This window comes from Vanessa cardui, chromosome 17, assembly GCF_905220365.1.
Source record: "Vanessa cardui chromosome 17, ilVanCard2.1, whole genome shotgun sequence".
In the NCBI taxonomy this organism is placed as follows: Eukaryota; Metazoa; Arthropoda; class Insecta; order Lepidoptera; family Nymphalidae; genus Vanessa; species Vanessa cardui.
In genome coordinates, this window is record NC_061139.1 from 7,804,943 (window position 1) to 7,826,245 (window position 21,303).

General features: G+C 31.0%; 1 protein-coding gene across 11 annotated transcripts in view; it reads right to left on the minus strand.

Moving 5' to 3' along the window:
- The window catches only part of LOC124536652 (dual 3',5'-cyclic-AMP and -GMP phosphodiesterase 11-like), a 220,519-nt gene that overhangs the window by 121,742 nt on the left and 77,474 nt on the right, over window positions 1-21,303 (minus strand). For 4 of the 11 annotated variants that reach the window (XM_047113200.1, XM_047113194.1, XM_047113193.1 and 1 more), the window contains exon 1: window positions 15,982-16,382. The exons of 1 other annotated variant lie outside the window; for it this stretch is intronic. Coding sequence is in view for 4 of the 10 variants with exons in the window: in XM_047113190.1 (XP_046969146.1) it covers window positions 2,567-2,699 (133 nt within the window). In the remaining 6 variants the exon portion in view is untranslated. Of the gene's footprint in view, window positions 1-2,566; window positions 2,883-15,981; window positions 16,383-17,194; window positions 17,252-21,303 lie in introns of those variants that run through there. 6 more of the 11 variants (XM_047113190.1, XM_047113189.1, XM_047113188.1 and 3 more) reach the window with 6 other exon arrangements.

Consider the following 21,303-nt stretch of genomic DNA (forward strand, 5'->3'; position numbering starts at 1 on the left):
AATGGAATATTAACCGAAATATCGATATGGCTACGGAAAGTTTCACCTTTGAAATTATTTTTATACAATTTATTGTAGGCGACATAATACAATTGTAGGTATAATAAATGGGTTTCTTTGTTAATATAATGATATTCTGATTAATGAGCAACAAAGGTTTCAGATTTTAAAATAATTAGTAGTTTATAAACACCATTCTAGATTCGTTGTAAGAAACCGATGACGCGACAAATAATTTTCAAGCACGTCCCCGAAGACAGCAGTTCGTGGCGCCAGGAGTAATAAATTTCGCAAGTCGAAGCATTAAAATCTCGTTAAAACGCTATCCAGTATCGAGGGCTCCCTATAGCTAGTAGTTACAGCTCGTCGGCTGTGGGTAATGTAACGTAATGAAACAAGCAACGCGAGATGGACGCGACGCCCGTCATTGCCAAAGCGCAACAAGTGAGCTCACTCAACAAGTTGCTAAACTAATCCTCTCGACTAATCGTCGGGAAAATGAAAAAGTTAAGCGCATCAACTTAGCAGTTTATTTACGAAATCCTCTCACACGTAATTACAGTACGCTGGAGAATAAACCGTTGCCTGGATATATCATGTTGTAAAGAGACATATCTTTAAAACGTTATTTTTATCACCGGCCGCTGTTAAGTGTTTATCTTGTTTCACTTATAGAGAAAATTCTATGAGAGTTGACAGCGTAAATGTTTAAACATAGACACATGATCCTTGGCCTTCAATAATGCATGCTTCTAGATATAATAAATACGCGGTTATTCGTGTTATTTTCTCAATGGTGTTAAAGACATGTATATACGAGTATATATCAAAAGTGACGTTTTTTATTTATCACGATAGTACAATCACTTATTTATTTTTTTATTACATTCTTGCTGCAGGAACTATAGAATACTCGGAACGGGCAAGTGACTCACGGTCTGACGGGAGTCGGGTTTCAAGTTGTTTTTTTTTTTATTTACTTGTATCTCCTATAAAGGTTGAACGTGTCTCGATAGATCCGACAGTTCCTTTGATTAAGGTAAGGAAAATAAGAATTGAAAAGCATCCTTGAGATCCGTAGGTCGCCGAAAGAATGGGTGTCATTGTCAATACAATTTACGAAGACAATGGACAATAGCAGCCATGTATAGTGTCATGTTTGGCTCATACCTAATTTGTATTACACATTGATATTGATTGCGTTAAAAACAACGGACATGTGGCGCTCGTTGATAGATATTTCACATCTTCAGCATTGTAAACCGTAAAATACTTCACAAAAATGTAAATCAGAAATTAATGGTAAATAAAAAGTAATAAAGATCATCTTTTACACGTGTATATAAAAGTCTATTTTGTATATACTATAAATCGCTCATATTAAGTCTTACGGTAAAATTTATTCGATCATTTAATATTATACCAAATTAAAAAAATACATAAATATTTCGTATATGAAAAGTACTGTATGCTTTAAAATCATCATGAAATTTCATTCGAATATGGAATATTATCAAAATCCATAAATATGTATTTAATTACAAGGCCGAAGATATTTATTTATAAGATTAATAAAAACGATCCTTACTTCGGAATCTTACATTCGACTTGATACAATCCATCAACAAATCGGACGATAAGTCCTAACGTCACGGAATGCAGCCGCAAGGTCGGGTACGTTCATCAACCGACCGTTTGAGATTTCCATGATATACCTATCACCTTAACAAACCTATTTAATTGTAGGTATGATTGACTAATTGACAACATGACATAACAATGGTAGACTTTGAAGAAATACAATCTCACATGTATTTTGCTAGTATACAAGCATGTATATAATTGAGAATTTTTCAATCGTTACTTTTTTAACACGATATATATGAAAAAACAAAGGAATTATTATTAATATTTCTTTATCAAAAGACAATAATTCAAAGAAAATAAAATTTATTGATAAATGTAACAATTCAATTAATAAATAATTATTTTTTCTAATAACATAAAGTAAGCAAGAAATTTGTTCATGACTTTTATTATTTTTTCTTTTAGAACAATTTTCCGATCGTTAAACTTTCAAGACTATTGAGAAACAAAACTCTAATTAAAAATAGAAACCTATAAGATTAGGAATACATTATGAGTTTCTATACGTATAAATCAGCCATAAGTTATCCCTCATTGAACCAAGCCGGTCAGTTTCAAAGACAATAAGCCTTCTCAACATTCAAGGTCGAGCGTCGTATTAGTTTAATTATCAAAATGGAATTTTCCAGTGTTTTCTGTCAGTTTATATGCGAAGGTTACGGTGTGCTCAAAATACCAATTTGAATATTCTTCAATTTGTTATATTGTTTCCACTATGTCACAATTAAAGACTCATTAAACATTTTTACACTTTATTGTAATCATTTCCTATTGTGAATGTTTTTAAATTGCTCACGTTTATTTGAACATAACTACTGATTATTGGATAGTCATGTTCAAAATATTGTCCTTTCCTTTTTTAAAACATAAAAAAATAAAATCGAAATGAAATAAAATCAGAAATAAAAAAATACTATACCAAAACATTTTCTAACGAGTGGGCAATTCATCAAGTACTTCCAGGGTGTGTGTGGGGGTTGTTTTTTCTTCTTGCAACTCCTATGTGAGGGGTGGTGGCACCGCTCAGGAGCCTTGCCGTGCTTCGTGAACATTCCGAGTATGCCCTGACACTTCCATAGACATTCACATCACTGATAAAAATGACTACACCACACAACACTAGTCGTTAACTCGCCAACAACTCACAAACACTAATCACAAAGAAATACCACTAAAAGGTCATCTGTAGCCATCACCCTGCCGGCCAAACACTACACGGGTGCAGCGGACATTAACTGCAAAGAAAAGAAAACAAAAAAATGTAGTAACGCCCCACCCCAAAACAAAATAAAAAGAGAAATTAGAATAAAGTAGACCAGACACATCCAATAGTTGTTAAGTGCTCCGTAATATTACCTTACGCTGTTTGTCGTCTCGAAAGGACGAAACAAAAAACATAGCCTCACAGCTGTGACTATTTGTAATGCGCCGTTATGATATGAAAGTAGATGTATGTCAATGTTTCACTAGCGTACTGACACGAATTTGTATCAACGCACACGATCTATTAGCTTCATAATCTTGAGTACCCTTTCTAATGGATAAACGAAAACTGACATCGATTTTTCGGAGAATCCAATACTGTGCCATTTACGAATCATTTGATGAAATAGATTTGTATTCTATATCAATATCTTATCGAACTATTATATCAATTATGAAAATTTAATTAGAGGAACGCAATCTTTATCGATATAACAAATGCTAACATATTGGACACAATTCGCTTGTTTATGTCATTATTAATTAAAGAAAATTCTGACGATAAAATCCTTAATTGAGTTCGTAATTAATTACTTACTTACGTACTTTTAATACAATATATTTCAAAGTTTAAAATTAAAGACAACAATCTTGACGACAATTGGACATAGAATCGTCAAAAACACTATTGGGGAAACGAGTCTTTTATCGTTGCACTTGTTTGCATGCGGTCACAGACCGGCTGCGGAAGGTCAAGGCGCCTACTACACGTACCATGCTTGAACAAGGATTTTATTATTGTTCCGTGAACATTATGAGAAAGTACAATGTCGCTCTTTGTAGCGCGATCTTTGCTTGCATAGGTTTTTTATTTAATTTACCTTAACATTTGGGATACAATCAGCGCAATCTTTGGTCCTGTAACTGGCCAGTTTTAAAAAATATGTTAACAGTTTATAAAAAAATTATGAAATTATTTTTCTTGGTTTTCTAGTCTTCATTAGCATGTTTGATGAGAAACTTTGAATTACGATTTAAAAATTATTCTTCGAACGTAATGGTTTAAGTCTGAGGTATTAATTAACTGGCCTTCAAAATTTTTATTTTTATAAAATGACGTCATAAATAATCCGCATGTTTATAACAAAATATATATTTTATAAAAGTTCTGGTAACAGCATCGAAAATACAAAAATATTTAAGGTTCAGCACTAAAATATTGAAACCGGAATAAATATTCAGTTTAATCGTTGTATTTTTTTTTTCATGTGACAATATTTCCGTCACGAAGCAACTTCATCCATCAATATCCTCAGAGATCAGGGCCCGATCGATTTTGTTTCTCCCTTATATGCACGTTTGAACAGTTATATAAGTGCGCGTTCGAGCCGGATGATTCACTTTATACCAAATACGGTATTCGTTCAAGTGTGTTCCCTTTCTTGTGTTTGAAATAAAAAACAGAACCAGACTTTCAATGTTAATCGCTACAACAACATGTTTTACTTCTATATTATTTGCTTTCGGTTATTATAAATATTTATTAGAAGTTTTAATATTATTTCTTCAGATAATAAAAACTATTCTTAAACGAGAGCAGATGGCGTCTTTGATATCCGAGCACATCGTTTGTACAAAAGTGACCGTTTGGAGCTCGGGGGTTAGGGGGTAGATGTTCATTCATCTGAAGCGTGACGTCATACGGGGTCGTGTCCCCGCGGTTAGCGACAGAAAATAGATGACGAGAAAAAAACTTCGAACATCAAATCGATCTGTACACAATGTTCTCTTCGGTATCATCGCCCTATATATTTTTTAATGATTAGAAATATGTACAGTAAACCGTAGAGGCAGTGTCTGTAGTCGTTATACAGAACTTAATGTATTTTTAATGCTTGAACACAATCTTCGTCAGCAAGACTCGTAGGTTCTATCGTAAACATGCGAATATATGACACCAAGTATTTTTATAATTGTTTATTATAGTATTCCTTTTATATTTCAAAGTAAAACTTTCCTATATAGTACTATCATAGCGCTAAGTTATCTGTTAACATGACAATATTGGAATATACTACATAAGAATTAGTTTCTCCGCCATATTTAAAATAATAATTTCGCAATATATTTTTTTAAAAGAATACAGATTACTTCTTAATACATGTAAATACAAAACATTGTTTATGTTCTCAGTAACATATTTAAGACCTCAACCAATTGTACAACTCAATTGAAATATAAGCTATTCATTGAGTGAGCAAATAAGCGAGTTAAAGCTAGTTGTGGACGCTAACTAGAATTAGAAAGTAATAAAACATAGTTAGTAACATAAGCAAAAAGTAATCGGAACGATGAGCTATAAAGAATGGTGATAGTGTTTGTAACATAATGTTTCAGTGAGGGCATATCGATTGAATTAATGAGATGTGGGCGCACGTGTGGTCCGTGTGTCGAGACGTGGAAACGATTACAAACGATAGAATTATCGCTACAAGAATATTCTTATGGACACTTTATGACATAAGAACAATAGATGGAATTTTGTAACGCTGTTGTTGGCGTGATTTAGGTTTGTATTATCGTATAAAGGCAGCGTTTTCAATGATAATTTAAGCACGTAGTTCGATTTTGCGAAACTATGTTGAAGTTTACAACGTACGGTAACGTATGTACTGTATAAAGTAACTAGCGATCAGTCCCGGCTTCGCACGAGTGCAATGCTGATACTGCAATGCAAATGCAAAAAAAAACTCCTTATTTCTTTACGATATGGTCCACGTTTTATATACAAAAACCTTCCTCTCGAATCACTCTATCTATTAAAAAAATCGCATCAAAATCAATTGCGTAATTTGAAAGATCTAAGCATACATATGGACAGAGCGTTAAGCGACTTTGTTTTATACAATATAAAGATGATGTAATCACACTTTTTATTTAACTTCGAAAATTTTAAAAAGCTGATAAATATTTAAACCAAACCAAGGATTATAGTAACTTTCATATTGCTTAATAAGTTTGCTTCAATATATATTATATAGATTATATTGTTATATATTTAAGTTGATATAAACGTATATATTTTTTTTATTAAACGCAAGAAGGTAGACCACCAAACAGGCAACAGGTTGTGGTCAATTCTGCCCAGACACTTTGACAGTTATCATAAAAAAGGTAAAACAAATGTTATCAATTTTTCCACACACCGCGATTACAAGGCCAAACTTTGGACTAAATATTTCGAGTATGTCCCTGATGCATGCAAATTACTCCGCCTCACTCACAATTTAAACCGAAAATACTAATTATTTGTTTAGCGGTAAGGTAATTGATGAGTGGCTGGTACTTCACAAAATGATATACCTATTTATCAGATAATTTGATTTAATCTTACTTTTAAATCTGTATTATTATTCGAAAATAAAAATATGAAATATGGATTTTATTACAAAAAAATTATCATTTGTCATTCTTAATTCAAACAAAATAAACACAATACATACATACTTGAGTTGGCCCAGTGGTTAGAACGCGTGCATCTTAACCGATGATTTCGGGTTCATATCCAGGCAAGCACCATTATATATATATGTGCATAACTGTCTTTATAATTCACCTCATGCTCGGCGGTGAAGGAAAACATCATGAGGTAACCTACATGTGACTAATTTCATTAAATTCTGCCACATGTGCATTCCACCAAGCCGCATTGGAATAGCATGGAGGAATATGTTCCAAACACTCTCCTTAATGGGAGATGAGGCTTTAGCCCAGCAGTAAGAAATTTACAGGCTGTTACTTTACTATACATACTTGTAACATTTATTTTGTAACAAATTTTACAAGTAAGTAAGTAGTATTTCATTCATGCTACTTAGTTATAAAAACATCTCTGTTTATTGATATTAATACATAAATTAGATATATAACTATCACTAATTTGATTTAGCTGCTAATTGCTCAAATTGGTTGCAAATTAGGCATAGAAGAAATTGAACGACGTATTCACATTACCGGGAACCGATTGATAACATAAAGAAATATACCATAAAATATATGAGAAATATAACGATCATGATTTTATTTCATTAAATCATTTGCTATAAAAATGTATATAAGGGTTTTAGACAAGTGCGCATGAAATATAAGATGTTAATGAGCATAATAGTGTGCGTTGATGAGACAGCTACATGACACTTAAATATTAATTAGGTCATGAATCAAAATTTTTATTTATTAATTTTTTTTTTCATTTTAAATTAAATGCATCGAAAAAAATCTTAATTAAATAATCTATGAATATATTATTAATGTTAATTTGGATGCAGAAGTTTTTAAATAAAAATAAAATGTTTTCCATTTTGGATCATATTAATTATAAAACTCAGTTATTTTTGTTCATATTTTTGAATTCACTCAAATTGTTTTCGTAGAATGAATTGGTAATTTTATATCAATATAATTGGATATAGTTTTAGGAAGACGGAAGCGAGAAAACAAATATGTAATATTTATTTACTTTAATTTCTTAAATTATTATTTGTACTTTTAGTTATAATACTATTCGACCGCCAAATAACAATATTTAGTTTTGATTTGTTCCGGTTTGGTATAGTGAGTCAGGGTAACAGGTGAGATAGGTGAGGGACATAAAATCTTAGTTGAAAAGTTGGTGACGCATGGTGATCTATGCAATGGTTAATATGTATTACTGCCAATACAAGCCAATATCTATGGGATGGATGACCCTTTACCATCAGGTGGCCCATTAGCACGTGCGTCTACATACATACATCATACATACAAAAAGGAATTGTGGATCTTTAAAATGTCCATATCAAAGAAAGGCGGAGACATTATAGATATATATTATTTGGACTCCGACAGATTATAATTACATATTATATTTGATTAGTAGGTTATATATGATTGCTAGATGTCGCCCGTGGTTTCGTTCGCGTTTTATATGGTTGTGTGTCATGTGTTAGCAACAAAAAGTACCCTATGTCCTTCCTCGGAGTTGAAATTTGCTTCATATAAAATTTCATCAAATACGATTCAGTTTTGGCCGTGAAAGAGCAACAGACAGACAGACAGATTACTTTCTCATTTAAATTATTAATATAGATTTAAATGAAATAAAACATCACGGAATAAAATCTTAATTTCACCCGTGTGAAATCGGGACGTGTAATTTTAATGTAAATATGTTTTAAAAGAATTTAAGACCACTCAGAGGAGACACGTCATTGTACGGTTGCGATAACAAGTGATCGGGTAAGTATGACGGAGGCTTGCCACGATAACACGAGGTCAAACATCCAATAAAACAGTACACCGCACAATAACGACAACATACATTAAATATGTTTTACCTAATATCCGAACACGTTCTAATTTTAAAAATAATTACCGACCGTTTTCATTTTTCACGAAGAATTACCGAATAAAATATTAGCAAGTGATCTTTGGAAAATATTGACGATTTTTTTTTTTAAATTTAATTCTAAAAAACGAAATATAAAATTATTTAGTCTCAAGTAACAATAATTGCTATGCCAGACGCCGCTGCTTCGAACGCAAGTGGGGTTGTTCACCTTTAGGAATTAATGGTGTGTCTTACTAATGCTTTTGTTGTGTTCTATCGTTAAATTTATAACAAAACGGAAATTGATCATGATTATGTATCGCTTAGCATTTACTAATGATACTGATGCTAATAATCTGGGAAAGTTTGAGATAAAATCAGCGCTTAAATATTAAAGTGGGATTGTAATCTTCGGTCCGTTCTAATTTTAAATATTTAATAAGCGCCTTATTAAATTCAAACCCTTATTCATATAACATTGTAATGATGTTGCGGAAATATAAAGTAAATTTAACATCCAAAGAGGTTTATTTAAAAATAGAAAAGAAAATTAGGTATTCAATTTTACGTGACCATATTCAAGTGACATCTAGAGCACGTGCTTTAAAGTAATTGTCGATGTGTGAGTAAATACACTAGTAGTTGTAATTGCGTATCTTAGCTGGCTGAGAGGGCGGGGCGGCGCACGCGAACTGATAATAATTATTAGTCTAGGGCAATTAAGAGGCGCCAGATATACGCCATGGATGAGATAGCGGACTTGAGGAACAGAGGCCGACTTGAAAGAAGAAACGATCTTGTAACAGATCCGGGTTCCATAGCCGTGACGAATAGAAAACTCTAACATCGATAAACAGATCGTAGAGGATATTGCCATTGTTAAAAAAGTATCGAGCAATGTATAGCCACAGATAATAAATCAATTAATCGAATAATTATAATTCGAGAAGATTATCTGATTCCTAAGATCGTATTCGATATATCGATTCAATGATCTTTTGTCATTTAATCTCGTTCGTGCAAAGGTTTCCGTAACAATAAGTACACCATAATCTCAATCAAAATCTCCACGATCACGTGGTAATTATATGTTTCAATAAACACAATGTGACTATTTTATAGTTATATAAAGTTGTCGTCTTTAAGATCCGATCTTGGATAAGCAATTTTGCAATTGAATAGGCGATTGGTTGGAACAATCGCATGCTTGTAATATATTGTTTAGTTACTGTGCAGGCATGCATGTGTGCTCTTCAACACATTTACACGCTTGTATAACCGAATGGAAGATATTGAACGTTTGAAAATAATCGTGATTAGTTGAAGCTCAATTAAGGCATTTTTTCTGTTCACTTAATATGTGTATTCCACCAACCCACATTGGAACAGCGTTCTGGAATAGCAGTGGGAAATTTATACATATATTTATACTAGCAGCTAGACCATTCCGTTGGATGGAAGTGGACAATTTAAAGTCAAGATGTTGAAAAGACTATTATGCGAGAAATGAAATGCTGAAATAATGCTTAAATAAATACAAATAAAGAAATATGAATTACAGTAAAACTGCGCTAATGTTCTATTTCTGTTAATTCCCCATGTGCTGAACTATGATTTCTTATCAAGTGTGAATCCGATGACAGTAAAGGCATCGAATACGAGAGGAATAACTATAAATACAGATTATTTACATAAAAATTAAGCGATCACATCAACCGGGTTTGAACCCCCAACCTTCTGTTATATGTACCGACCGCTAAGGTTATCTCAGCTCTTATAAACAAATTAATAGCAATAAACAGTTGAAATCAAACAAATGATGACGATGAATCAAAACTCAATGAAACATCTGAGTCAAGATTAGATAAATAATATATTGTAATGGAAAGTTTACTAAAGGTTCTTCTGTCTATTTGAATGCAATTGTGACGTCATCGAGACATGCAAATTTTCAAACACTATCATAAGATATGTGTTATCATATGTTTTTCCGGGTTTAATAGGAAATCGCGCCGACATCAAATATCTCATTATTAATAACAAGGGAAAGTTTACAAACCATTAATATAAACATCAATTGATTAGATAAAGACTTAACATACTACGACGCTCATTAGGAACATTGCGTTCATTATCTCCGATGATATTTAACAACTTTTGCAAGCGAAGAGACTGTTTATGATTGGTTCGTTTTTGTAATTCGAAATTTAAAATTAACAATACTTTTTGTCGTTATTATGATGAAGCTCATTTCACCACGGTTTTCAATCATGCTGATGTTCTTTACATGGAATTGAAGCCGTGATATTCAATTATGATTTACGTCTAAACAACTGGACTATGTCGACTAAATATATGTATTCGATACAGTTTATAATAAACGTTATGTTTTCGCAAGGAATATTGAAATTAGCTACATCGTTACAGCGAGGCTCATCAAAAATCGCTTAAGGATTATCAAACAATCATCAACGTAGCGTTTTCCTCCTAACAACTGAATATCTGTTCGTTTATTACAGATAATAATGCAAGTTCTGTCCAATAGCGACTTAATTAATGAAGTCGAGAAATGTTACCAGAATATTAATGTTTGTTCTACATTTGAGACATCATTTCTTTAACACAAAATAAATAATCAACTTTACGTACTTTTATAATGATATGGCTTATTTACGCAAAAACTTTAATAAATTATATACTTGAACCTTCCTTATGAATACCTCTGTCTATTAGTGAAAACCGCATCAAAATCCCTTCAGTAGTTTATCGCGAACACATAGACATACAAACGCGGCTGGGGGACTTTGTTTTATAATTTGTAGTGATAATAATCAATAAGAAAATATATTGTAACAGAGAAAGTAGAAATTCATGAAATCAATGAAAAATTTTCCAATATAAGATATGATGGGTTTAAAATTTTTTTAACTCGCGTACAAATGGTTAAACTATAATTGTGGGTCAAACACCTGATCACAGCACGACCTTTTATTAGTGAAAAAATCACTGTTTTTTTTTACAGAAACGTTGTAGGTACTTGCCTGTGAGTGCGAAATTTTATCCTTTCGACCAAAGAAAACATGTAAATATTTTCTTTTATCGATATAATATTTAAATTTTTATTGTTTTGTTTTGAATGTTACGAATGTTTTATAAAATAGTCAATCAATTATTCATGAATACGCTTGTATCTGAAAAATAAATCAATCATTGAAATGTTTTGATTTCAACGATTGGTTGAAATTAATTATGAATGAGTCTAAACATCACTATAAAATCGATCGTCATCGGAACAACGTCAATGATCGTACATTTTATAGTTTCGCGATTATGTACGGCTAAATAAAAAATAAATCATCGCGACGAAAATCCGATTATAAAATCTAAAATACGTCATTGAATGTCGCAAATAGATTTACGACATACGGAAAAAATAATTTAGAAACGATTGTTTTTCGATCGAATCGGATGTTCATCGATTTTTAAATATTAAAATAAATAAATTTCTGAATTATTTATTATTCATACACCAAAACTTTCCCATATATTCAAAACATTTGTTTTGAATATACTACGATACATGGGACCGATGCCAATATCAATACACATTCGTCGATAATTCTAGACTGCACTTAACGTATATTGGCAAAATATTCGACTACCTAATTAAAAAAAAAAAGATTTCATTTCCAATATTTTTCAAAAAAAACTTTTAAAAAAAATTATTGCGTCAAAAATACATTTTTAAGGCCATATTCATACGTTGACCTAGAGTAAGGTTTATTACACAATTTAAAGTTTGCTTTCGTAAACGTTTTGATATTTGTTAAAAAATGTTTTTTTTTTTCGTACGTATCGGCGGTTAAATTGACAGATTTAATTTCCGTTCCTTTTTCTTTTAAACCAAAAAAATAATTGTAAATCTATGTAGTTGTTTGCCTTTTGAAATAAATATATTCCATATTTAAATTTACACCAACACGTGTTATTATAACAGCAAAAATATAACCCTAGGACTCGTCTTGACATCTTAATCCACTATTCTATTTTCGTTCCCAATGAATACCGGATGATTAGTTCCATTTCCTGAAATCGTGAGTATTCAGCGACAATAATACTGATTACACAAGGATTTACGATTCCTACCATCATTAGTTCTTATTGATGTGTAAATATATCGATACTTATGAATCGATTCGAGTTGAATCGACGGGAACGATGTCGTAGCATTTGTTATGATTCGAAATTTAAAAATTTACGATGGTTTGTTTAATACTCTATCTAATGATTCACTTGTGTGTATGAGTTTTGAACGAAATTGTTATTATAGAATCAATCTAGAATAGATTTGAAAAAGGAATCAATGATAATATTTTGATATTAAGGTATATTGGTTTAGTCTTTTTTTTTCAGTTAAACGTTACATAAATCATCTCTAGATTTATCGATGTAGATGTTGCACTTAATTGCTTTACAAATGTCATTAGCTTATGAATTTATTCATACATATAATATTTTCATGAATATTATAATTTGATTGCAATAAATTAATAATAAATTTGAAAGTATCAATCATTAAATTATTCAGAGATTATGACAATATAAACGATACATAATAACTTAACGGTATCCTTTAAAATATTTTAACAAATATTGATCATAAAATGTTGTTTATCTTTATTGCTAAAATTCCCGGATAAGTGTTCGTTATTCTTTAAAGGCAGTTTTGACAAAATTACTGTTTTTTTTTTTTTGTTTTTCAACGAAATTTATGCTATAAATATTTTGAGTTGAAATGAATTTGTTTGTATATTATGTAAATAAATAGGAATTCGACGCAGTTATATGAATTCGAAGATTAGTATAATGTAATAAACCGTTCATAGATCTTTCGACAACAGTTTAGATTTTGATATGTGAAAGCAGACATAAAAAAAGAAATAGAAAAACTTTCTCATCAAAAATATATAAAAATGAATGATTGTATGTCTCAAATGCATTCCTCTTCATTCATTCATTGATTGATTGATTGATTTGAAACTTTGTACATGTATTGACACGTGCGCAAAGGTTCCTAGGCTATCATCAGAATATATGCGTGTGTAGTAACAGATTCGCTTACAAAAAAAATAATTAAAGAAAGTTTAAACAAATCGAAATAATCTGTCAGTTAAATCTTTATTGCAGTCTTAAACTGAACGTGAAATTTTCATGTGCTAAATTTGTGTACAGAATTGATCTCGAACTCAAAACATCGTTATAAACCCTACATTTCGTCAGATCTGCCACATGTCTATAGCAGCCTGTTGGCAACTTAAAAGCCAAATAGGGACCCAGAAATGGGAAGCTAATATACCATATGAATAAGGATAAATGTACCTACATCATGTCTATACAAAATTTTAGCTTTCTTTTTATTTGTTTGAAACGTAAAAAAACATTGAATACACAACTAACTTAATAATATATTAATTAAATGATAATTCATTCATGCGAAAAGTTATATATTATATTATATATCCTGACCAGTCTGACCTTAGTGATATGGTCTACATAACTCTTTATTTACTTGTGATCAAACATTAAATTAATTATAATATGTTTTTTGTATAAATTCTTCCAGATTATATCAAGCCAAGTAAAAATATCTGTAAATTTCATAGATTAAGAACATATTTTCTGTGAAAGGTGCTATTAAGTCGTATAATATACTATATTTTCTTTAGCGGCTGAATAGGTACTATGTATTATAAAAACAATCATAATAAGCTTTGGTATGCCACACATGAACCTGCGATTTTAGGTGGATTTCAGTTCCTATGACTTGATAAAGCAATGAAATAAAAATTGTGCATCATTGTGGAGAATAATTCGTGATGATGATCAAAAAAGTGAGCAATGGAAACAAGTATCTGCTTGAAAATTTAACGCAAATATTATTCATTGACACAAAAAAGCGCGATGGTTGACATAAAGTTTAAATTAAATCCTGGGAGATTTTATCCCTCCTCGAGCTGAGATTATAAGGATTCTAGAAAATAAAATAATGATTTAAATATTTGAAAATTTCTATTTCTATGTAATGGAAAACATTCATTTGCACATCCTACATGTCATCCTAGTTTCGGATCGTAGCGCATTTTATTGCCATCCATCTAAATTATTCCGCCTGATGTATGAAGCAGGTACAGTGTATGATGGACAGGCAGAAAATATGTTCATATACTCGAATTTTTAACCTCTGCATCGATACTAATGATCTCGTCAATTTTTATTTGACGTATGAAATAACGAAACACGAATGTTTTCTTAATAGTTTTTGCAATTGCAATTGAGAAGAAATATAAACATATATCTTGATATTATTGCAGTGATCTTGCTTGTTATGTATTATTAACGATTAAGACTTTAAAATGCCCTAGATATTATCTTCAGAGAATTTGGTCATAAATTTGATATTGAAGTTAACAATTTAGATAGATTCTTCATAATTATATCAATGGTTTGATTAGTTATTATAAACAAACATTTGTATTTACGTATTTCATTTCATCCGCCCTGACTTCGTATAATTGTATATTATTAATAAATAAATTTATGTTATATTGTGAACTAGGGTTTTTTGTAAATTTGCATTATTAGTTTCAGAGATACCCTACAAATAAACAAATTTGACCTCTTTATAATATTAAGAATAGATTTATAAATTGTGCATGACTATTGATTAAAGTGCCAACACCGTTTCTTAAATATAATTTTAAGTTTTTAATTCACTCAAAAAGAGATATTTTGTAGTTCTTTTATGTTAGTTTTAGAAACGAAGGGTGAATTTTTATACTTTATTTTTATATTTAAAAACAGGCTTAAGGAAGTACTAGTTATATATGTAACATTATAATTAAGTAATCATCACCTAAATGATGTATTATTATATGTATCTACATATTAATCAAACAAGTAATTCATATAGTTCATTAATTTTAATAACAAATAGTAAGAATAGCATTAGGGAATTTGTTCAAAATGTAGTTTATAGTTCAGACTTGTTGTAATTACCTTCATAAAAATTATTAAGAAATATCATGTGTTAAAATACATAATAATATTTTTATATAAGAAAATATTGAGTACAATTTGATATAACAGCAATTACATTCAAGGAAATCTTTTAATCGACTAATTATTCTGACACTTATATTGATCTTATAATTAATTTGTAAATAAAGTCTAAACGTGTAGATAGCTAGAAATGTTATTGAATACTAAAATAAGATTATTTAGTAGCTGTGTAAGCTTCTTAGATATTAATGTCGGGCACTATGACAACTATGATTTTGATACCAACAATTAAATATTTCATAGCTTTATTCATACCCTACCTATATTTTCAAAACGTAGATTTCTACTGCGCTAACCGACTTGGATATTGAGTAACATTTACGATACTATTTTACGACTCGAAGTTGTAAAATACTTGCGCAGGTATATAATAAATTTACAATAGAACACAGAGGAATATACCTACACTCATTTATACATACAACTACATACATACAAATATATCAGCACACGTAACATTATGTTCTCTCGCTCACATGCTTGCAATAGTTATCGATATAACGTTGATATGCGCTGGTACTTTTACAAGTAAATGTTTTGTAATGAACATTTAGCATGGGATAATCAACAGGTGACAAATTGTGACTTATCACTCGTACAAGTTTACACGGCTAGTATCGTCAATCGACCGGGGTCATACTTACAGATAACGTGTCACGGATCCTCACAGATGAAGTTAACAACACAAATGTTATTCGTCAACAAAAACACAAGAGATGTGGTGCAGGCGCTGCACACAGCGGCCGTTAACCCGGCTAGCGGGCTGCGTTTCGAAAACTTCGCAGTGAAGCGTTTAGTGAATATTCAAAAATAGACCGACGGATTCTGAAACACGCGCGACAGTGCATATAGAAACGTCCGAACACTGGGTACGGGGTACAGGGTACGACTAGAACAGCAATTATGTACGCGCGGACAACGGATCCTTGCAAAAATTGCGTTTAAAAGTTTCCAGTACACAAAGTTATGATCGTGAGACAGGGCTCAACGCGACGACAGCGCGGCAGCCCCGCAACGCTCCAAACTCGACTGGCGCCTCCGACCGCTCCGCACCTCGCGTCACTGAGGAACACCCACACAAACTTACGCGCGCACACACCGACCGCTCGCACACACTGATCTTGCCCACAATTCAACACGCCACACACGCACAACCCGAAACTGATAAACAGCTTAAAAACACAACGCCACTATGCAACTGCACTATAAACATATCCCCGCTTTCCTGCTGCCGACTCGAACTTGTGTTCGACACGGACGCTGCAGATAGCAGCTGTTGTTATCAGAACTATTGTAATAAATCGCGAGAAATAACATGTAATGTAGAGACGACTTAAGAGAACTAGAGATGACACCTATTAACTTCCTCGGTCGGATGTCGCGTTGATATTGTTTTTGTATTTTTCCTCTTTGTTTTGACACTTATCAAAACTTTTGTTTGTTTTTTAATGATTGTTTGATTAATTCAATTTCAAACGCATGAACGCACTTTTGTCTGAAAATGAATGATGCAAAAGGGATTGTGTCGAAATGGTTAATGTTTACTTAAAATACACAAGAAGAACACACAATAAAGAGAATCAAAAATATACTTTAAAAAGGTAAACGTTTATTTAAATTTTATTAATAAAAATTACACTAGCCTTTTTTAAAATACTGGCCAAATAAAAACACGTCAAAATAAGAATTTTGATGATTTCATACCTGGGACACGATTGCAGAAATAAAATAACATCTGCCCCGTAAAATAAAATGTTTTATAGTTGTATTAGTAGGGAAAGTTTAGGAATAAAAAACAAAGACAATAAAATCATACAATAAAATAAATGTAAAAAATATAAAACAAAAAATACTCACATGCGTGAAACCCGTCTAATTTTCTTACTGCATGGAAATTACCTGAAATGAAAAATACTATCGAAAAATGTATATGATAATTATATTAAAATAATTCTAATTAAATTAAAATTTCAAAAAACAAGATAAATGTAAAAGAATACAAGTTATAACAATAATAATAATATTGTATTGATATTATTTATACTTAAATACATGTATCGCTAAAAAATAATTAGATTTGTAAATGGAAAAAAGTAAAGAGTAGAAAAAAAGGGCTTAAGTGACAATAATATGTGCGTGAACGAGTACATGTATTATATATACCTAAATATATATGCATGTATGTACATATAAAATAAAATATATCTTTATATATATGTATAATAGAAACACATGGGTGTGTATTATATGATTTATATGTAATGACAATATTATAACTCAGTATAATCCTACCCGCGAAACTTTTCCACGAAAGGTTCAATAAACCTAAATGTCATCGCTCTTTGTGAATTGGAAAGGATTAGAAAATAACGTATGTACATTATTTAAATATTACAAAATGTAAAATATGGCCTCCTTAAATGTCATCCTTTAAGAACGTTACTTATAAGCAAATTCGAAATTTAAACAGTTACAATCCATGTCATTCAAATGATAATTTTAATTACCCGGCAAGACACTTGAAACTACTCATTTTACAACACGATTGATAAGCCAATATTAAATTGATTAATATTGAATTATCATCATCCTCCTGCCCTTATCCCAATTTGCTTGGGGTCGGCGCAACATGTCTTCTTCTTCCACACCTACCCTATCTGACGTCATCTCATTAGTTCATTCTTTCCAGCCATATCTTTCACACAATCCATCCATCGTTTCATTGGTCGTCCTCATCCTCTATATCCATCCACATTAATGCCCAAGACCTTCTTCACAATATGCTCCTCATTCCTCCGCATAACATAGTCGTACCATGATAGACGCCTTTCACATACTGCCACTATCAAACTTGTGTACTAATTAAGTGAGGTAATCAATTTCAATATTAAACATAAGCAAATGTTCATCAAAAAACATACACGGCGCAAACACATACAAGTGGGATAAGGAATAACACAATGACAAAACCGTGATGATCGGAAGAAGTGAAATTGAACAGTCATGCTTCCTGAGTACTGATGCACCATTGGCAATTATTCATTCAGACATGTTAAGGACGCATGGCACTAATTGCTATTTTTATTTAAACAGTTCAAATCAAGTAAAAAATAGTTTAATTCAAAATTTCGAGTTAATGTGGGTGATAAATGAGTTGAGTTACTTTATTTGGAGCCAATCTGTATCATATCATGCTTAACATAAAAATGCTTTGTCGTCGAAACTTAACCAACACGTTAAATTTGAGAACCGTAGTATGTAATATGTATGAATGTTATATGAAGTGATTTTAGTACAGTTTGCAAAATTTGACGAAAACAAATATTGCAACTCAAATTAAAGTTTGTAGAAAGATAGTAAATAATAACTTAAAATACCTTTATAAAAGTATTAAGTATGATGAAATGAATAAATTTTGCATTTTTTTTATGTTTCTTAACTTGCAAACGCCAGCAACATTTGTCACTGTTACAAACCCTTGTTTTAAGATAATCAACTTTATTGTACATTGGTTTTCATTAGTACATACCTATGTATCAACAACAGGTATGTTCCACTGAAGTAGAAATATAATTCCTGTTTTGATAAAACATCCCGGGGACCGCATCGATCTATCAGTATATTAGTAAATAGCCAGAAAGTTATATTTTCAAGAAATCGTTTTAAAATATATATGTACTTCGCCGAACTAGCGTCACGCCCCGGCTGCGGAAGAGTGTAATTTATTAAAAACGTAAATGACATGATATCAATAATAATTTGTTCCTATATAGATCTTAGGCATATGTATGTATCTTCTTATCAATGTTTTTTTAAATTAGATCTTTATTTTCGGAGATATAAAAACTAATTTGGTTCATAATACGCTTAATATAATTAAGAAACACTATGAAATAACCAACTGAAATAATATATTAAAATGGCATAAAGCATAAGTGGTTAAGGGGTAGAAATTAATTTAAATATATAAAAACAAGACTTCCAGTTACTGTTGATGCTTTTTACGTCCCGATGGAGTACTACTGAGCCTTCCGGGATGTGGTTCCGCATGTTTTAAGAGAAGCTCCCTGGGCGTCACAAAATGTACAAGTATTCGCCACGAAAGGGATGTCAGTAAGTATAATCGCACATAACCTAGCTCTAGCGTGGGAAGAATTTATAAATAAAATAGTTTTTTTAAAAGACGACAAAATAGCGAAGCCTTTTTTCAAGTTTATATGCAAATGTCATTTTTGTTTATCATATACACAGAATATGTATCGTAAGATTAAAATAAATAAAGTAAAAAAAAAAGGTTTTAAAGATTGTGTTCCAAGAGAAATAAAACTTTGTTTGGCCGGTTTTTTATCACCAGTACCATCACTGCGTGATAATTTTTAGTAATAATTTTGGTAAAATTTATCAAAATTCAGTTGTGTATGCTAACAATAAATTGTACGTTAGATTACATAAAAACTAGTAAAAGGGCGTGGGTGTTGCAGAAAGATCTATTAGATCGTGGAGGGCGAAGAGATTACTTGGAATACTTTTTATTGTTTGTTTTTATCAATATCACTGAAAATATATAAAACTAAAACGTACTCTTTCCGAGGAGGTAATGTCATAAAATGTAAACATTTTAATAACATTATTTAACGATTTAAGTTCATAGGTATTGCTTTTTTATTTTATTTTGTCAGAACTATATTTATTTTTTTCTAAATGCGTTTCTTATAATATCTAGTACGCATAAATCTATTACCAGTGCAAACCAAAGCATTTTTAATCAAAAAATAAAATATAAGGCAACCTCAACTATTTGATTAAGTTTTAAGACGTTTGGGTTGAGCAAGTTTTGGAATGTTTGAGGGAAAATATGTAACAGAAATGTTATTTATTACGCGACTATTCAAAAAGGACTTGTGGGTGTCCCGCGGAAATTCGCATTCATTCAATAGATTTTTCAGGAAATTTCATTGTTTTTTTTCATTGTGAACTTATAAATAATAATCAGTAGAATAATTTGGCGCCAAAATAAAAAAAAATTCGAATGTCAAATAGTACACGTAATATAATAGTATCCGTTTTTCATTTATTTTCTTCTTGCCTTAAATTAATAATTTGTAAAATTGAAACAACTTAGTGAATTGCAATGAATAAACTCTCCTTAATTTTCTACACGTCTACAGCTGGAGCTCGTCAAAATGAAACCATAAGCGATTTTTAAGTGCAGCTATCCCATAATCACTGGGACAAAAATCAGCTTATCATTATTATTGTAATGATTTCAGGATCCGTGTGTGTATATATCTGTATTCCACTATCTCTTTTAAATGTTAGAAAGTTATTGGATGTAGGGAGTAACGTTAGAATCCTTACATCATCCCGAGTTAGGGCGAATTTTTCTTCTTTATTTTAAAGGTAAAAAAGTTGTGTTTAAAAGTCAGATAAATTTTAAAATAAAATATTAAGCTAGTCAATTTGGTGTGCAATCAGTTTTGTTCATTAATGGATTTATTTGTAGTATAAATACTTTATCTGATATAAATATAAATAAATAAATAACTTTTATCTGATGTTAAAGATATTTCATTGATGAATGAAAATCTAAAATATCTTTTATATGCGATAGTAATGAGAAGTCTTACGTGCAATTATAAATAATCCTTATGATATGGTAAAAAAGTAGTTATTTCTTTTTCCTTATTTCTATTATTTTACAAATTGTAATGGACATAATTATTTATATATGTATGTAGGTATCATTCCATTGTGTTTATAATTACATTGACTTTATTTGCCTTTCATGGAAAATAGCAATATAATTGCAGTTTTCCATCTAAAGTGGATTCTCTAGTGGAATGTAGATAAGAATATAATATATTAAACCTCCGAAACGCAAAAGTTCTTCCGATGTTAATTATATATTTATCGCTTTACTATGTTTTTAAGTCTGACATTATACACAAAATCGTTGAATCTATAGT